This window comes from Chiloscyllium plagiosum, unplaced genomic scaffold (assembly GCF_037043375.1).
Source record: "Chiloscyllium plagiosum isolate Xiang-an unplaced genomic scaffold, Cpla_swu_hap1 HiC_scaffold_9, whole genome shotgun sequence".
In the NCBI taxonomy this organism is placed as follows: domain Eukaryota; kingdom Metazoa; phylum Chordata; class Chondrichthyes; order Orectolobiformes; family Hemiscylliidae; genus Chiloscyllium; species Chiloscyllium plagiosum.
This window is the reverse complement of record NW_028270147.1, coordinates 6,141,514-6,159,546: the sequence shown is the minus strand read 5'-3', so window position 1 is coordinate 6,159,546 and position 18,033 is coordinate 6,141,514. Positions and strand designations below refer to the sequence as shown.

The window sequence follows — 18,033 nt, the reverse complement described above, 5'->3', positions numbered from 1 at the left end:
ACACCATAGGCCTTCTTACAAGCTCTATCCACCTGAGTGGCAACTTTCAAAGATCTATGAACATAGACCCCAAGATCCCTCTGCTCCTCCACCTTACTAAGAACCCTACTGTTAACCCTGTATTCCGCATTCTTATTTATCCTTCCAAAATGGACAACCTCAGACTTGAACTCCATCTGCCACTCCTCAGCCCAGCTCTGCATCATATCTAAGTCCCTTTGCAGCCGACAACAGCCCTCCTCACTATCCACAACTCCACCAATCTTCATATCATCTGCAAATTTACTGACCCACCCTTCGACTCCCTCTTCCAAGTCATTAATAAAAATTACAAACAGCAGAGGACCCAGAACTGATCCCTGTGGAACTCCACTTGTAACTGGGCTCCAGGCTGAATATTTACCATCTACCACCACTCTCTGACTTCGACCGGTTAGCCAGATTTCTATCCAACTGCCCAAATTTCCCTCTATCCATGCCTCCTGACTTTCCGCATAAGCCTACCATGGGGAACCTTATCAAATACCTTATTAAAATCCATGTACACTACATCCACTGCTCTACCCTCATCCACATGCTTGGTCACCTCCTCGAAGAATTCAATAAGACTTGTAAGGCAAGACCTACCCCTCTCAAATCCGTGTTGACTGTCCCTAATCAAGCAGTGCCTTTCCAGATACTCATAAATCCTATCCCTTAGTACTCTTTCCATTATTTTGCCTACCACCGAAGTAAGACTAACTGGCCTGTAATTCCCGGGGTTATCCCTATTCCCTTTTTTGAACAGGGGCACAACATTTGCCACTCTCCAGTCCCCTGGTACCACCCCTGTTGACAGTGAATATGAAAAGATCATTGCCAACGGCTCTGCAATTTCCTCTCTTGCTTCTCACATAATCCTAGGATATATCCAGTCAGGCCCGGGGAACTTGTCTATCCTCAAGTTTTTCAAAATGCCCAACACATCTTCCTTCCTAACAAGTATCTCTTCCAGCTTACCAGTCTCCTCTTCAACAATACGGTGCCTCTCATTTGTAAATACTGAAGAAAAGTACTCATTCAAGACCTCTCCTATCTCTTCCGACTCAATAGTCTCCCACTACTGTCCTTAATCGGACCTACCCTCGTTCCCGTCATTCTCATGTTTCTCACATATGCATAAAATGCCTTGGGGTTATCCTTGTTCCTACTCGCCAAAGATTTTTCATGCCTTCTCTTAGCTCTTCTAATCCCTTTCTTCAGCTCCCTTCTGGATATCCTATATCCCTCCAACGCTCTGTCTGAACCTTGTTTCCTCAACTTTATGTAAGCCTCCTTCTTCCTCTTTATAAGACATTCAACCTCCCTCATCAACCAAGGTTCCCTCACACGACCATTTCTTTCCTGCCTGACAGGTACATACATATCAAGGACACGTCGTATCTGTTCCTTGAAAAAGTTCCACATTTCCACGACATCCTTCTCTGACAGCCTATGCTCCCAACTTATGCTCCTCAGATCCTGTCTTACAGCATCGTATTTACCCTTCCCCCAATTGTAAAACCTACCCTGTTGCATGCACCTATCTCTCTCCATAACCAAGGTGAAAGCCACAGAATTGTGGTCACCATCACCAAAATGTTCACCCGTTAACAAGCCCATCAGTTGTCCTGGTTCGTTACCAAGTACCAAATGCAATATGGCCTCCCCTCTGGTCGGACAATCTACATACTGAGTTAGAAAAGCTTCCTGGACACACTGCACAAACACCGCCCCATCCAATCTACTTGATCTAAAGAGCTTCCAATCAATATTTGGGAAGTTGAAATCGCCCATGACTACTACTCTGTGGCTTCTGCACCTTTCCAAAATCTGTTTCCCAATCTGTTTCTCCACATCTCTGCTGCTATTGGGGGGCCTATAGTAAACACCCAACAAGGTGACTGCTCCTTTCCTATTTCTGACTTCAGCCCATACTACCTCCAAAGGCAGAACCCCCTCGAACTGCCTTTCTGCAGCCGTTATACCATTTCTAATTAGCAACGCCACCCCCCCCCCCCCCCACCTCGTTTTTTAACCACCCTCCCTAATCTTACTGAAACATCTGTAACCTGGAACCTCCAACAACCATTCCTGTCCCTTTTCTATCCACGTTTCCGTGATGGCCACAACATCGTAGTCCCAGATACCGATCCACGCCTTAAGTTCACCCACCTTATTTCTGATACTCCTTGTGTTGAAGTATACACACTTGAACCCATCTCTGTGTCCGCAAGTATTCCCTGTCAGTGCTACCTTCTCCACAGCCTCCCTACTTTCTTGGATATCCTGACAAACAGCTAACATACTTGCTGGGCTACAAGTCTGGATCCCATCCCCTGCCAAATTAGTTTAACCCCCCCCCCCCTGAAGAGTGCTAGCAAAACTACCTCCCAGGATATTGGTGCCCTTCTGGTTCAGGTGCAACCCGTCTTGCTTGTACAGGTCCCACCTTCCCCAGAATGCAGTCCAATTGTCCAAATACCTGAAGCCCTCCCTCCTACGCCATCTTTGCAGCCACGTGTTCAACTGCACTCTCTCCCTATTTCTTGCCTCACTGTCATGTGGCATCGGCAACAACCCAGAGATAACGACTCTGTCCGTCCTAGCTTTTAGCTTCCAGCCTAACTCCCTGAGCTCCTGAATGACCTCCCCACCCCTCTTCCTACCTATGTCATTGGTGCCAATGTGCACCACGACCTCTGGCTGCACACCCTCCCCCCTTAAGGATTCTGAAGCCACGGTCCGAGACGTCTCCGACCCTGGCACCCGGGAGGCAACAAACCATCCGAAAGTCTCGCCCATGTCCACAGAACTGCCTGTCCGTCCCTCTAACTAGAGAGTCTCCTATAACTAGCGCTCTCCTCCTCTCCCCCTTTCCCTTCTGAGCCTCAGAGCCGGACCTCATGCCAGAGACCCAGTCGCTGCAGCTTACCCCTGCTAGGCCGTCCCCCCCAACAGTATCCAAAGCGGTATACTTATTGTTTAGGGGAACAACCACAGGGGATCCCTGCACTGCCTGCTTCCTCCCCTTCCCACCTCTAACTGTTACCCAGCTACCTCTGTTCTCTGGCGTAACTATGTCCCTGTAGCTTCTATCTATCACCCTCTCAGCCTCTTGAATAATCCTCAGTTCATCCAACTACAGCTCCAGTTCCCTAACCCGTTCTGTGAAGAGCTGGAGCTGACTGCATTTCCTGCAGATGAAGTTGGCAGGAGCATCGGTGGTCACCCCTACCTCAAACATCCTGCAGGAGGAACATCCCACTGCCTGCGCTGCCATTTCTCTACACTTCGTCTCCAAAACAAGAACACTGAGTAGCTTACCTGTGGACTTTAAAGTGAGGTGAGAGGAGGAGGATGGGAGGGAGGCCCTACTTTGTAGCAATGCAACAAGAATTAAATAGTAAGAAACAAAACTATCTATAAAATAAGCTAGAATAATAGATACATAAATATTTTCTAATCAACTGATCAGAAATGCTATGACTTTAATCCTGGGCCTCCAGTCACATTCTACCAATGCTTCAGAAGATCCTCATTAATAGATACACAGCTGGGCAAGTGGAATTGGCACCTTACCTCGATTAAATCTGATGAGGCTCCAAGAGCATGACCTCTGACTTTGGCCAAGAGTGCTTTAGGAATGACACTACCAGAAGTCTTAATCAAAAGAACCTTAGCAGATGCTCCTGCCATCATTCGGTCTACATCACAAAAATAGAAAAAAATAGACAATTTTACAATGTTTCCTTGTAAAAAATGTAACGGTGCTTGGCTATTGGACATATTTAAACAATGCTGATTGCCTGGTAGCTTAAAATAAACACTTGAATACAGTTGACAAGACCACAAGGAATACTAGGCCATTCAGTCCCTCTAGACTGCTCCACCATTCAGTCTGATCATGCTGATCTGTGGCTCATTCATGGTCTTTAGCTAACCTGGATAGTTCATGGATCATTCTACAAGCTTTACAAAATAGAGATTGTTTCTATTTTAAGGTAGCACAATGTTGAAGACAATAAATTCAGAGGGCTATTTAAGATATCCTAATGAACATTGCTCCAGGCAATAGACCCAATATACTTACACATGAATGTGTCTCCCCTGTAGACCTTGCTGAATCGGGAACCAAGTTGTTCGAGTTTGGGACTTAAGACTTTCAAGACTAGATTGCAGGAAGCAGCCCTGTGGATGACAAGAGTAGCAACGTTTAACAAACATCAGGACTTAATGCTGAATAAGCTGCAACACTACCCTGGTTTAGGAGGTCAGTTTACTTACAGTGAATTGATGGATGGAAGGGAACTTCTGGACAGAGCTCTCATGTGTGAGTAGGTAAAACTTGCCACCTGCAAACTGGTCTCACTTAGCAGTGAGTTCGCCACAATGGATGCTAAAGTCAAAGGCGGTTTGGTGCTAAAGAGTACTGCACAAGCCATGATTCTTTCTTCAGGATCATTCTTCCGATTGAGGAATATCTGGACAGCGATACGTTGCACCTTGGAGATAATAAAACAAAACAGTAGCACTGCATGGAGCTGACATTGAAACTGGGCTAGATAATCAAGCTACTGAATTCAGTGGAATTGAAAATGGGCTGGTTTGAGTAATGAGTGACTGTTGGGGCAAACCTTAATTTTCGTGCCCCTTGTTGTGGTCATTTTTATCCAAAATCACCTATTTTTATTGAGAGCTGTCAGTGTAATAGGAATGTTACCAGACTGGCAATCCAGAAGCACAGGATAATGATCTGGGTGACAAGATTAAAATTCCACCCATAGAGTTTAAGTTCAGTTGAATAAAAATCTGGATTTAAAAGCTAGTCTCAGTAATGGTGACCATAAAACCACTGTCACATATCAGGTTCACAAATGTACTTTTGGCGAAGGAAGGAAATCTATTGGCTAACCTGTACAGTGAGTTGACTCCTAACTGCCCTCTACAATGGCCGAGCAAGGCACCCAGTTCAAGGGCAGTTAGGGATGGCATCACCAGCGATGGCCACATCATGAAAGAGCAAAGAATGATTTAACGTGTTGAATGTCATCAAGTTCAGAAATAAATTGAGACAGAAGTCAATTTCATCAAAAGTAATAGAATACAAATCAGGTTCACGTACAGAGCGTGGGTCTTTCCTTGCAATGTTGCGCAAAGCCAGGATAGCGTCAACTCTGACTTTCAGTGGGAGATTGGTAGCCGCTGTGCCAAGCCCAGGTAATAGTTTCACAATGTTCTTGATGCTTTCTGGCTGCCCTGCATTGCCGATTGCCTTGAGGCCAAGAACAATGTCCTCATCAAGTGGCCGACTGCTGGCATCAATGAGCAAATCATGGATAGGCTGTAAAAACAGGTCCCAGTTAGGAAACATTCAGAAGGCTCACAATCACAGCAAAATGTGTAAGGCAAATCAATGAGTTAAACCTAGCTTACTTTTAATAAATCAATGGGGCATGTTGATTTCTCTGCACATTGCCTGAAAACCATGGAACCATAGGCAAGGAGTACAAGTTTGCGAGAAAGGCGATGCTGTGTAATTTGTGGAAGCTTAATGATTTCCTGCACAGAGAAAGAAAATGAGAATGAGCATTATATGTACAATGTACTTGTTAACCTTGCAAAAATGGTAATTAGTTTGGAATTATGGTTCTGGACAAATGATCCAGAGAGCCTGAGTTGGATCCCACTTCATGTAGAGTGTGAAACCAGTTTAAAAATCTGTAACTTCAAAGTGACCATCAAGCAAAAAGGCAAGGCAATACATGGTGAATGGCAGGACCCTGATAAACAGAAAGGATAAGAGGGACCTTGGTGTGCATGTCCACAGGTCCCTTAGGTTGTAAAGTAGGGGATAAAGTGATTAAAAAAGCATTTAGGATACTTTCCTTCATTAGTGGAGGCTATGAATTTAAGAACAGGTGATGCTGGAACTGTATAAAACTATGGCTAGGCCACAGTTAGAGTATTGCGTGCATTTCCAGGATCCACATTATAGGAAATGATAGCACTGGAGAGACTACAGAGGGAGAGTTACCCAGATGTTACTTTGGCTGAAGAGTATCACTTATGAAGAGAGATTGGACAGACTGGGGTTATTGTCCTTGGAGCAAAGGAAGTTGAGAGGAAATGATTGAGACAGAGAAAGATATGACAGGCATAGGCAGAGTAGACAGGAAGAAATGTTTCCACTTGATGGAGGCATTAATGACCAGAGGGTGTAGATCTTAGGTAAGGGACAAGGGGTTTAGAGGGATGTGAGGAAAAGCTTTTTCACCCAGAGGGTGGTAGGAATCTGAAATTCACCGCCTGTAGGCATGCTCGAGGCAGAAACCCTCTTAACATTGCAGAAGTATTTGGATGCGCACTTGTGGTGTGAAAGTTTACAAGACTGTGGGCCAAGTGCTGGTGAATGGGATTAGAATAGTTAGGTCATTGTTTTTGATCAGCACAGATATGATAGGCCGAAGGATCTTTATCTGTGCTGTAAATCTCAATGACTATAAGTTGTCAGAATTTATTTGCTAAAATGTCAATGGATTCGTTGATAATTTTGGGAGAATGAAATCTACTATTCTTAGCAGAATTCCAGTCCCTGCAATCATGGCTTATATGAAGTTGTCCACTTGGCTAATGATTGCTAAAGATGGCCATACTGCAAGAACAATTTTATTTTTAATAATGTACTCACCATCGCTAAGTTTAGAACATCTCGGTCAGTTCTGATTTGGTGCATAGCGAGAACGAGAAGCTGAATTAGTTCAGCTCTGACATTGTCTGATGCTTGAATTCTGCTCTTTAGGAATTTCAGAGATTCAATTCTTCCAACAGCAGGAAGTGCCTCGAGGAACCAGTGCCTATAGTTCGTGAATAAATGAGAATTTCGTCTAGTTTTCATTCATTCTCTCATTTAAAATCATCAGTCACAATCCTGCTATTCCAAGTTCTATTCACTGCAGAAACCACACCAGTTCAAGAAGAGAGCTCACTGCTACTTTTGCAGGAGGACTATAATGAGTTGGAAAGTGTTGTACTTTGCTAGCTATGTCCATATTCTGATAAGGAATCAAAATTTATCCTTTCAATATACCATTTCAATAACCTGATGGATTGCACAGCAACATTTGAAATGCTTCATTGTTAATTCCTGAGGCAGCTTTTTGTAAACCTTCCAGCCTCTACTACCTAGAGCAGCAGATGCATGGGAAAACCATCATCTGCAAGATCCCCTCCAAACCACATGCAGTCCTATCTTGGAAATGTATTACTATTTCTTCACTATTAATGCTATATATCTTATGACTCCCTTCCTAATGGCATCTTGGGTGTTACTAGACTCCAAGGACTGCTATACTTTAAGAAGGTGGCTCTCCACCACCTTTACTAAGGCAATTAGGAGCAGGTGAGAAATGTTGGCCTAGTCAGCAACGCTCACATTCTGTGAAAGGAAGGAAACAAATTGATAGGCCATGCTGTACCACTTGCTATTAATTGTTACAATGAGTTAAAGTACAGTTTGAAGATGCAGCCACTTTGGAGTTTGAATTATCATTGTACCAACAAAACATCTCCCATCCCAACACCAGCTCACTCATCCTCTACATTTGAGAATCCCTGGTTAGCAACGAGTGATGAGATTGTTGTATGGAACTGGCTTGTTAGTTGATCAAATCTATCCTTAAGACAAAAACAATCTGACCATCATGGATTATTATACTAGAAAGTTGAAGGTTCCAAATGTGACAGCCATTGATAAACTTATACCTTATTTTTCATTTTAATAAGCTTCGGACACTGAGGCATGATCTCATAGAGGTTTATAAAATCATGAGGGACGTGGATAGGATAAATAGACAAAGTCTTTCCCCCAGGGTGGGGGAGTCCAAAACTAAAGGGCATAAATTTAGGGTGAGAGAGGAAAGGGACAATTTTTTCACGCAGAGGGTGGTGTGTATATGGAATGACCTGCCAGAGCAAGTGATGGAGTCTGGTACAATTACAGCATTTAAAAGGCATCGAGATGGGTATATGAATAGGAAGGGTTTAGAGGGATGTGGGCCAAGTTCTGGCGAATGGGACTAGATTAGGTTTAGGATATCTGGTTGGTAAAACTGAAGGGCCTGTTCCGTGCTGTACATCTCTATGACTCTAGAATATTCCTTCGGTTGGCAAAGTTAGTTGAGACTTCAGGAGAATAGTGATTTCTGCTCTTTTGCAGGTCACCCTAGGCTGAAGTGAAGGTTCTAAAACCCACAGCAATGAGCCAGGACCCATGGATTTCTGGGGCAAGTTGAGCAACAGCAGTGAAGTTTCCAACAGAAAGATGGCTAATGTTTATGTGCTCATGAATAAGGCATTCTTTTTTTTTCAAATTTTACAGCTTCTTTATCATTGAAGTTGGAAATGGGAGGTTGTTATGAACAGCTGAAGAAGGAACACAGCAGCAAGCAGCAAAGAAAAATATACAGGGAGGAGCAGCCATCCAGAGAAACATCATTCCACACCACAAGTCATTGACAGATTCAGTGGATTTTAACTGAGATTGTCCAAAGTGATAAATTCAAGTTACACTTCTGATTACTACTAAAAACACTTAGAGATGTAGATTTTCAATTGCGAACCAGAGCAGAAGAGTCCTATTGCTCATGATATTGTTGAATGATAGTCACTGTTGATCTTCCAACTCAAAATATTTTGTAGGTAATTATAATAATGTAAAAAGTTCAATTTAAGTTGTAATGTTAATGTTTTTACCTTTGTTCAGGCTGATGTTCAATTGATTGCCAAATTTCTCCGAAGATGCGGTATGGAATTGAGCGGAGTAACTGGACAAGTTGAATGAGTCGATTTGGTGCATCGGTTTGAACTTCCTGCACGTTGTGCTGAGCCATGTGAGTCAAGATACTTATCACCTATTTTTTAAAAGTAGGACACTTATTAAAATCAAGCTTATTAATTATGCCAAAGTTTGCAGAAAGAGGCAAAGAATTGGTTGGATAAGTGCAGCTCCAACAACACTCCAGAAACTCAATGCCATCTTGGGCAAAGCAGCCCACTTAATTGACAACTGCCATCAGTGCCTGAAATGTTCTTACTGTCCATCATTGATGCACAGAGGCAGCAGAGGTGTATTTAAAGATGCAATGCAGTAACTCACTAAGGCTAATTTGACAGCATCTTTCAAACCTACAACCTCCACAACCCAGAATAAGGGCAGCAGTTGGAATGAAATGTTCCCCATCTTGAAGATCCCCTCTGAGCCACACCAACTCTGACTCCACTCCAAGTCTAATTTTGGACAATATCACCATTCCTCCAGTGGCCATCTTTAGCAGGGTCAAAATCTTGGTATCCCATAAGACCATAACACCATAAGACATAGGAGTGGAAGTAAGGCCATTCGGCCCATCGAGTCCACTCCCCTATTCAATCATGGCTGATGGGCATTTCAACTCCACTTACCCACATTCTCCCCATAGCCCTTAATTCCTTGTGACATCAAGAATTTATCAATCTCTGCCTTGAAGACATTTAGCGTTCCAGCCTCCACTGCACTCTGCGGCAATGAATTCCACAGGCCCACCATTCTCTGGCTGAAGAAATGTCTCCGCATTTCTGAATTTACCCCCTCTAATTCTAAGGCTGTGTCCACGGGTCCTAGTCTCCTCGCCTAACAGAAACAATTTCCTAGTGTCCACCCTTTCCAAGCCATGTATTATCTTGTAAGTTTCTAATAGATCTCCCCTTAATCTTCTAAACTCCAATGAATACAATCCCAGGATCCTCAGCCGTTCCTCGTATGTTAGACCTACCATTCCAGGGATCATCCATGTGAATCTCTGCTGGACACGCTCCAGTGCCAGTATGTCCTTCCTGAGGTGTGGGGACCAAAACTGGACACAGTACTCCAAATGGGGCTTAACCAGAGCTTTATAAAGTCTCAGTAGCACAACGGTGCTTTTATATTCCAACCCTCTTGAGATAAATCCCCCTCCCTCATGGCTGTGCTCACAGCCCAAGCACTGAATCATTGTGGTAATAGTGGCATAGTGGTAATGTCACTGACAATCCAGAAACATAGGCCAATGTTCTGGGGGTATGGGTTCAAATCCCATCATGGTGAAATATGAATTTGATAAAAGTCTGTAATAGAGAGATGGCTACCTAATGATGATTGTTGTTAATGGTTCACAATATCCTTTAGAGAGGGAAATGTATGTCCTTACTTAGTCTGGCCTACATTAACTCCAGATTTCTCTGGTCAATTAGGGATGGGCAGTAAATGCTGGTCCAGTCAGCGACACCCACATCCAATGAATGAAAAGAAACACTCATAATGGTGGCTCACAACAACTTTTTTAAAGGCAATAAATGCTCACCTTACCAGAGACCCACATCCCATGAATGAATTTAAATATAGAAATAATATTTGCTAATATGTTCACCTGTTTGTTCAAATTCGTCTCCTTAAGCAGCTGGAATGGTTGCTGGAGAACATTGTTCACACTGCGATATTGTAAGCTTCCACGTTTTGGCATTTCTGGTAATTGCTCCATGGATTGAGATATGATCTTCTCCAAGATAAGGCTTTGCCTGCATTGGGAAATGGTCATCAGAAGCTAGTTCCAATGAAGGTGACAATGAAAGAAAGCCAATCTGCTACTTATAAAGTGGAAAAAGGATTGGGTTTAGGGTCAGTGGGGACACCTTTTTGTTTCACACATTAGTAAATGGCACCTTCGTGCTCCGGACTAAATTTAATCTTGATTTAGATTTACAGGTGTTACAGATAACTGCAAGTTGTAAGTTTCAGGCACTCGTAATGAATGGAAGGTAATATGATATGGTGAGAAATCTTAGAAATTAGGTGGATTGGTTGTATAAGGTCCACAGCCTTACCTGGCCTCTACGTGAACAGTCCCATCAAGTTCATGGAATGGTGTAAATTGATGAAACTCTCGTAACCTGGCTTCGTGAATGATTGCACCTGTAGGTGTAGGTTTCAGGACAATGGTGGTAGCAGCAGATGCACGAATATTCTTGCCTCTCTGAAAATAGGAAAACAACATCTCCATTGTTATGCTTCTGAGTATTTCCATTGGTAGGTTCAGAAAACACAGTCAGGCATGACCTAATCCACCTTAGAGATGAGAGAATGGTGCCTTTCAGTTGTGAGCTGGATTCAAACTGACAATGATCTTATTTTTAGTTCTTGACAATAAGAGCATTTTATTGAAGGTTTTCATCTTGAACTCATCAGTAAAAGATAGTGATGCCACCGTGCTACCAGACCACAATGCTGCTCTCTCAGTAGAGAGAAGCAACTGGTGGGAGTTTAACCTGAAGATCACCGTGCTTCAGACAAGGAGAGAGGTCGAGAAGAAGATTTCTTCATGGGGCGGGAATTTAAAGTGAACTGTTGGTGTTAGTTGGCATTGCAAACCAGCTATCCAACCAACTGAGCTAGCCAACGCCCAGTCTCGAAAGGATTCCAATTCAAGGGGCAGGTGGCTGGGAAGGTGGTCTCTGATGGTTGAGACGTTACTCTGGAGAACGTGCAAGATAATAGCAATCAACAGTCAAGTGTAGGGCTTTGCGTAAACTTTAAACCGGGTAGGTTGACACTGTATGTGCATCCTATATATGTGTATATATGTGTATGTATGTGTATCCTATAATGTGTATGTATGTGTATCCTATGTATGTGTATGTACTCTCCGTCTGCAAAAATCTTACTTCAACTGTGAGTTAGCGTGGAATAATTTGAGAAAGAAATGATGATGAAAAATGTACCTGTTGACAGGAAGGGCAGAGCTGGGTGTAAACTGTTCCAGTTTGTTTTAAAATCCTCTCTTGACAGTTGGTGAGGTCTTTTGCTTTTAAAATAATCAAACGTTCATTTCTTCTATCCTCTTGAACTATGTATCTTGCATGGCAGATTCCTTCAATTCCAGCCTAGAAATGTTAAAATAAAATGGAATTATTGAAAGATAACAATGAAGAGATGGCATAAGCTGATTCAACTCTTTGGGATTGCTCCACCAGTCAGCCTGATCATGGCTGACCCTCTAACTCAATACCATATTGTGGTTTCCCCTCCAGCCCTCTTTGTGCCTTTAAACATCATTTTGACTATATTTTCTGTGTGAAGAAATGTTTCCACATCTCAGTCCTAAATAGTCTACCCTGTATTCCAAGACTGTCACCCTTGATATATAGTGTTAACACCAAGGGGCAATATCCTCTTGTGTGGCCAGCTCTGTTAGAACTTTATAAATTTTAATCAGGTCCTCTCTCATGTTTTTCTAAACTCCAGTGAATACAAGTTCAATCAAATCAATATTTCCTCGTACATCAGTCCTACGGTCCCTTAGTGAATCTTTACTCCGTTCCCTCTGCACATCCTTCCTTATATAGGAAGGCCATAACTGCATGCTTTGCAAAATTGCATGAGACACAGTAAGAGCCAAAGAATTGTAAGGTTTTGTGATAAAAAGAAAGTACCTCTTGCAAATCATAGAAGTTTTGGGATTTTTTCATGGTGATCTGCAAAATGTTCAGGATTCCTCTGTGAATGTTCAAGATATCTTCAGGTAGTTTTTCAGGAGCGGAGATAGATCCCACTCGGCCATTACTGTACTCAAACTTCACAGGCGTGATCAGGTGTGTGGCCAGTTTATTTGTCAGCTGCCGGAGAGATGAAAACGGGTCTTTGGGCCAAATTCCATTCAGCTCTTGAAGCTGAGGGTTTTCAAGCTGAGATGAAGAAATGGACCAGAAATTAACACTGTGCCACCAACTTGGCTTTATCCATGGAAAAGATACGATTTTCACCCATATTTACATTGCTATTATATGCGTGTAACTGTCATCATCTCAACTAACTAATCGAAACTGCCCAATCCTTCAATTCTGACTTCTTACGCATTCTGACTGATCTCCTGCACCAAACCATCTGGGAAGTTGAGGAGCATATCCAAAGCAGCACCAAACTCCGTTTATGAAGCGTTCAGAGACACACTCCTTTGGGCTTCTTGAACACTTTGCATTCTTTTGTATATGTGCACTTTAACAGCGATTGGAGCCTTGCAGACATTTTTGATATGGCAAATTGCACAAGATTAATCCTGATTGATACTCTAACCAGCCAGTATAAATGGGTTCATAGTTGACTTGCACAATTTTCAGTACATGTGCACCGAATAATTACTGTCAGTTAAAGGCCATTTGGCCAAACATATCCGTGCCTTTAGGTTTTGTTTCGTGAGCATTTTTTCATTTTCTATCATCTAACCAGATCAGTATTTGTCCCTTTCCTTGTTCCCTCACATAATTACCTTGGCTCTGTACTTCTACAAAATTTCCTGTGGGACCTGAGCATTGCTGGCTGGGCCAGCATTTAGTGCTCATCCCTTGAGAAGGTGGTGGTGAGCTGTCTTCTTGAACTGTAGTAGTTCCTGTGCTGTAGGTAGACTCACAATGATGTTAGGGAGGGAATTGCAGGATTTTGACCAGGGACAGTAATGGAAAGGCAATATATTTCCAAGCCAGGTTGGTTAAGTGGCTTGGAGGACAACCTACAGGTGGTAGTGTTCCATGTATCAGTTGCCTTTGTCCTTCTAGATGGAAGTAGTTGTGAGTTTAGAAGGTGCTGTCTGAGGATCATTGTTGAATTTCTGCAGTGAATCTTGTTGATAGTACACACTGTTATTACTGAGTGTTGGTGATGGAGGAAATGGATATTTGTGGATGTGTTGCTGAACGAGCAGGCTGTTTTATCCTGGATGGCTTAAAGCCTCTTGTGTGTTGTTAAAAATCACACAACCACCTGATGAAAGAGCAGCGCTCTGAAAGCCAGTGTTTACAAGAAAACCTGTTGGACTATAACCTGGTGTTATGTGATTTTTAACTTGGTACACCCCAGTCCAACACCGGCACCTCCGAATCATGAGTGTTGTTAGGCTAACTACTCATTACTTTCTTACTTTAGGATCTGCTTTTGCCTTGGAAGTCATGAAAAATTTATGGAGCATCTCACTTTTGTCTCTTGGTCTTAGTGAAAGGTGTAAACAAGTTCATTTTGCACATTCATGTGGCTGGACCTGGAAAACTGTGGCATGGAAAATTATGGCTTTGGTAGATCTTATTATTTTCTCACTAAAACACTTCATTCCTGTCATCAAAACAATAATAAATTTAAAGCCGCAAGCACATTGTTAATTGCTTTGGATGCTTTAATGCTATTTTAAAAGTTTAGGTCTGATCGAACATAGGAACTTCTATTTTATTTCTTAAGTAAAACCCATTTCCATGGCTGAAGGATCCAATTCAAACTCTTGAATGAAATTATTCTATTTCCACTTGATCGCTCTGATCTCATACCACAGCAAAATCCACAAATCTCCTTACCTGAAGAAGGAATTGATTTGCCCCAAGTCCGCTGACTTTCACTTTGCTGCTAATTCTAATACCAGCTCTGTTCAAGCCTTTCTCCGGTAGTCCAGTCAGAATCACACCATCGTATTTGTAAACGTGCACCTTGTTTACAGAGAAGCTGGGACCTGCATAAATTGAAACAGTTAAGTAGCATCAAATTGTAAAGTATCAAACTGAAATGGTCGCAAAAAATATTCACAGTGTATGAATACAAAATACATACTATATCTGTTGACATGTTCACTTCCTGAAAATTAAAGAAGAAATATAAATGAGAATAGACTTTACCAAATGGTCAAGATTTTGCTTTTGAAAAAATAGTAGGGGTCAGGAGAGGGGAATGTTTCAAGTTCTGCCTTACCCGCAAAGGCGAGAGCCAACAAGAAGATGATTGCCTTCATGTTGAATCTGGAGTTGGTTGGGTTCTGTCTCCTCATATATAGTCAGTAACCCTGCATCAGGTGACCACTTGGAGTCATCAAGTTGCTGAGTAAACCACTTTTTATCAGGACCAAAGTTCACGACTTTGGAATAACATTATTCCCTTTAACTAATTTCAAAGAGGCAATAGGTCCCCCAAATCCTAACACTACTTGGACGACTGCATTTCATTCTCATTGTAAAAGCAATGCCCATCGGCAAGTTTTATTCATTTATCCAGACATATATTTGTAAAATGTATAAAGTTAAATTGATGATGTGGCTTGACATGGCTGTAATCCTATTGTACAGGTTATGATGACCCAGCGAGAACAAGATAAATGTGCACTTATTGGTACAATGACTATGTGGCACACATTTTGTTCCATCTGTCAATTTTTTGTTGACTTTGTTGAAATTTGCTTTGGGTCACATTGAATCTTTTAAGAAAAAAAATGAAGCAGTCCCACCTCAGTCAGATATCCAGAGGGATACTTGCAAGTTGGAGAAAAATGGAGACAATGATTTTGTGCAGAATTTCATGTTCGGAAAAGCATGATTCTAAATTCCAATTATATTCACTATCCATCTGGTCAAGTTTTATGATGAACGTTTAGATAGTGACACTCTTACTCAGCAATGAGTTGATTTAATCTCTTCGTCATAAATTAATCTTCCAAAGAATATGTCATTGGACTGTTCTCTTACATGAATCTTTCATGAAGCCATTATACAAATGAGGCATTTTAATTATTCAAGCACATTGTTAAGTGCTTCCATTGTACTTTAGGAGCACTTCAGAGGATTCAAGCAACTTCATAGAATCATATGATACAGAAGAGGCCCTACAGCTCAACAGGTCTGTACAGACAAAGCTACACCAAATCTACACTAGTCCCACCTTCATCCACTATGCTGGTAACCTTGAATGTTATAATATGTTGATGCAGGGTTACTTCAAGTGCTCTTCCAAATACATTTTAAAGGTTGCGAGGTTTCCCACCCCAACTACCCTCCCAGGCAGTGCATCCCAGACCACCACCAGCCTCTGGGTGAAAGAAGCTTTTCTCAAATAGCCTCCAAGCCTCCTGCTTTTCACTAGAATGTTACTCCCCCTTCATATTGATCCTTCGATGAAGAGGAACAGCTGCTTACTAGTTATCCTGTTCATGCCCATCGTAATATTATAAACTTGTCTGATTTTGCTCCATGCAAGTTGTTTTAGAAACTGGGCTTTGGGATCATAAGAGGAATCACGAGCTGACATTTTGGGGTCGTGCACTCTGAGGTAGAAATGCCTCTGTATAGTTCTGACTGACACTAAACAGCTGCATAAACACCAGTAGAATCAATTCAGGACAGGGGGCAATAGTTTGAAAATTAGAGCTAGACCCATCTTTGTTATCTATCATTGTTATCATCTATCATTGTTATTCTAAATGATGAAAGCACCACTTTGAAGAAAAACTTTCTCTTCAATGTCCTGGCTAACATTTCTCCTTCAGTTATAGACTCATAGAGATGTACAGCATGAAAACAGACTCTTCGGTCCAACTCTTCCATGCCGACCAGATATCCTAACCTAATCTAGTCCCACTTGCCAGCACTTGGCCCATATCCCTCTAAACCCTTCCTATTCAAATACCCATCCAGATGCCTTTTAAATGTCGTAATTGTACCAGCCTCCACCATTTCCTCTGGCAGCTCATTCCATACACACACCACCCTCTGCATGAAAAAGTTACTTTTTAGGTCTCTTTTTTATCTTTCCTCTCTCACCCTAAACCTATGCCCTCTAGTTCTGGACTCCTCCACCCCAGGGAAAAGACCTTGTCTATTTATCCTATCCATGCTTCTCATAATTTTGTAAACCTCTATGAGGTCACCCCTCAGCCTCTGATGCTTCAGGGAAAACAGGCCCAACCTATTCAGCCTCTCCCTGCAGCTCAAATCCTCCATCCTTGGCAACATCCTTGTAAATCTTTTCTGAACCCTTTCAAGTTTCTCAACATCCGTCCGAGAGGAAGGAGACCAGAGTAGAGTCATGCAGCACAGAAACAGACCACTTAGTCCAAGCAGTCTATGCCAAGCATAATCCTAAATCAGACTAGTCCCACCTGCCTGCTCCTGGCTCATATCCCTCCTAACCTTTCCTATTCATGTATGTATCCAAATATCTTTTAAACATTGTAATTGTACCCACATACGTCATTTCCTTAGGAAGTTCATTCCACACAGGAACCATCCTCTGTGTTAAAAATTTTCGCCTCATGTCTTTTTCAAATCTTTCTCCTCGCAACTTAAAAATGTGTCCCATAGTCTTGAGATTACCCATCCTCGGAAAAAGACAGCTACCATTAACTCTATCTATACCTCTGATTAGTTTCTAAACTTCTATTAGGTCGTTTCTCAACCTCCTACACTCCAGCGAAAAATCCTAGCCTAGCCAGCCTTTCTTTATAACTCAAACCTTCCATACCTGGCAACATCCTGGTAAATCTCTTCTGAAATCTCTCCAGGATAATAATATCCTTTCTATAACTGGGAGAGCAGAAGTGAACACAGTTCTCCAGAAGAGGCCTCAGTAATGTCCTGTACAACCTCAGCATGACTTCCCAACTCCTACGAGAAAGTGAGGACTACAGATGCTGGAGTTCAGAGTCTGAGCAATGAATGCAAGCGTGCCAATGACCTTTTTAACCACCTTGTCAATATGTGAGGCAAACTTCAAAGAATTATGAACCTGCACCCCTAGGACCCTTTATTATACAACACTACCCATGGCCCCTACCATTTATTGTATAAGTCCTACACCTGTTTGTTTTGCCAAACTGCAATACCTTGTGTTTATCCAGATTAGACTCCATTTGCCATTTTTCAGCCCATTGATCCATTTGATCAAGATCCATTTGTAATCTTAGAAAACCTTCTTCACTGTCCGCAATGCCACAAGCTTGGTGTCATCTGCAAACGTACTAACTATGCCATCTATATTCTCATCCAAATCATTGATGTAAATCACAGAAAAAACAGGATTCAGAACGGATCACTGCAGAACATTGCTGATCACAGGCCACCAGTCCAAAAAGCAACCCTCCACCACTGTTCCCTGTCTCCAGTCATTAAGCTAATTATGTAGACAATTGGCAAGCTCACCCT

At 42.2% G+C, this 18,033-nt stretch overlaps 1 protein-coding gene across 1 annotated transcript in view; it reads right to left on the bottom strand.

The window, feature by feature from the left end:
• LOC122554695 (vitellogenin-like) overlaps positions 1 to 14,855 on the bottom strand; it is a 29,410-nt gene extending 14,555 nt beyond the window's left edge. The window contains exons 1-14 of the mRNA XM_087990252.1: positions 14,816 to 14,855; positions 14,678 to 14,701; positions 14,428 to 14,579; positions 12,523 to 12,774; positions 11,812 to 11,973; positions 10,918 to 11,066; positions 10,464 to 10,611; positions 8,773 to 8,930; positions 6,710 to 6,875; positions 5,455 to 5,580; positions 5,144 to 5,362; positions 4,306 to 4,523; positions 4,112 to 4,209; positions 3,601 to 3,725 (exon numbers count right to left, since the gene is read on the bottom strand). Coding sequence (XP_087846378.1) covers positions 3,601 to 3,725; positions 4,112 to 4,209; positions 4,306 to 4,523; positions 5,144 to 5,362; positions 5,455 to 5,580; positions 6,710 to 6,875; positions 8,773 to 8,930; positions 10,464 to 10,611; positions 10,918 to 11,066; positions 11,812 to 11,973; positions 12,523 to 12,774; positions 14,428 to 14,579; positions 14,678 to 14,701; positions 14,816 to 14,855 — 2,037 coding nt within the window. The remainder of the gene's footprint in view (positions 1 to 3,600; positions 3,726 to 4,111; positions 4,210 to 4,305; positions 4,524 to 5,143; positions 5,363 to 5,454; positions 5,581 to 6,709; positions 6,876 to 8,772; positions 8,931 to 10,463; positions 10,612 to 10,917; positions 11,067 to 11,811; positions 11,974 to 12,522; positions 12,775 to 14,427; positions 14,580 to 14,677; positions 14,702 to 14,815) is intronic.
• Between the last annotated feature and the right edge of the window lie 3,178 nt (positions 14,856 to 18,033).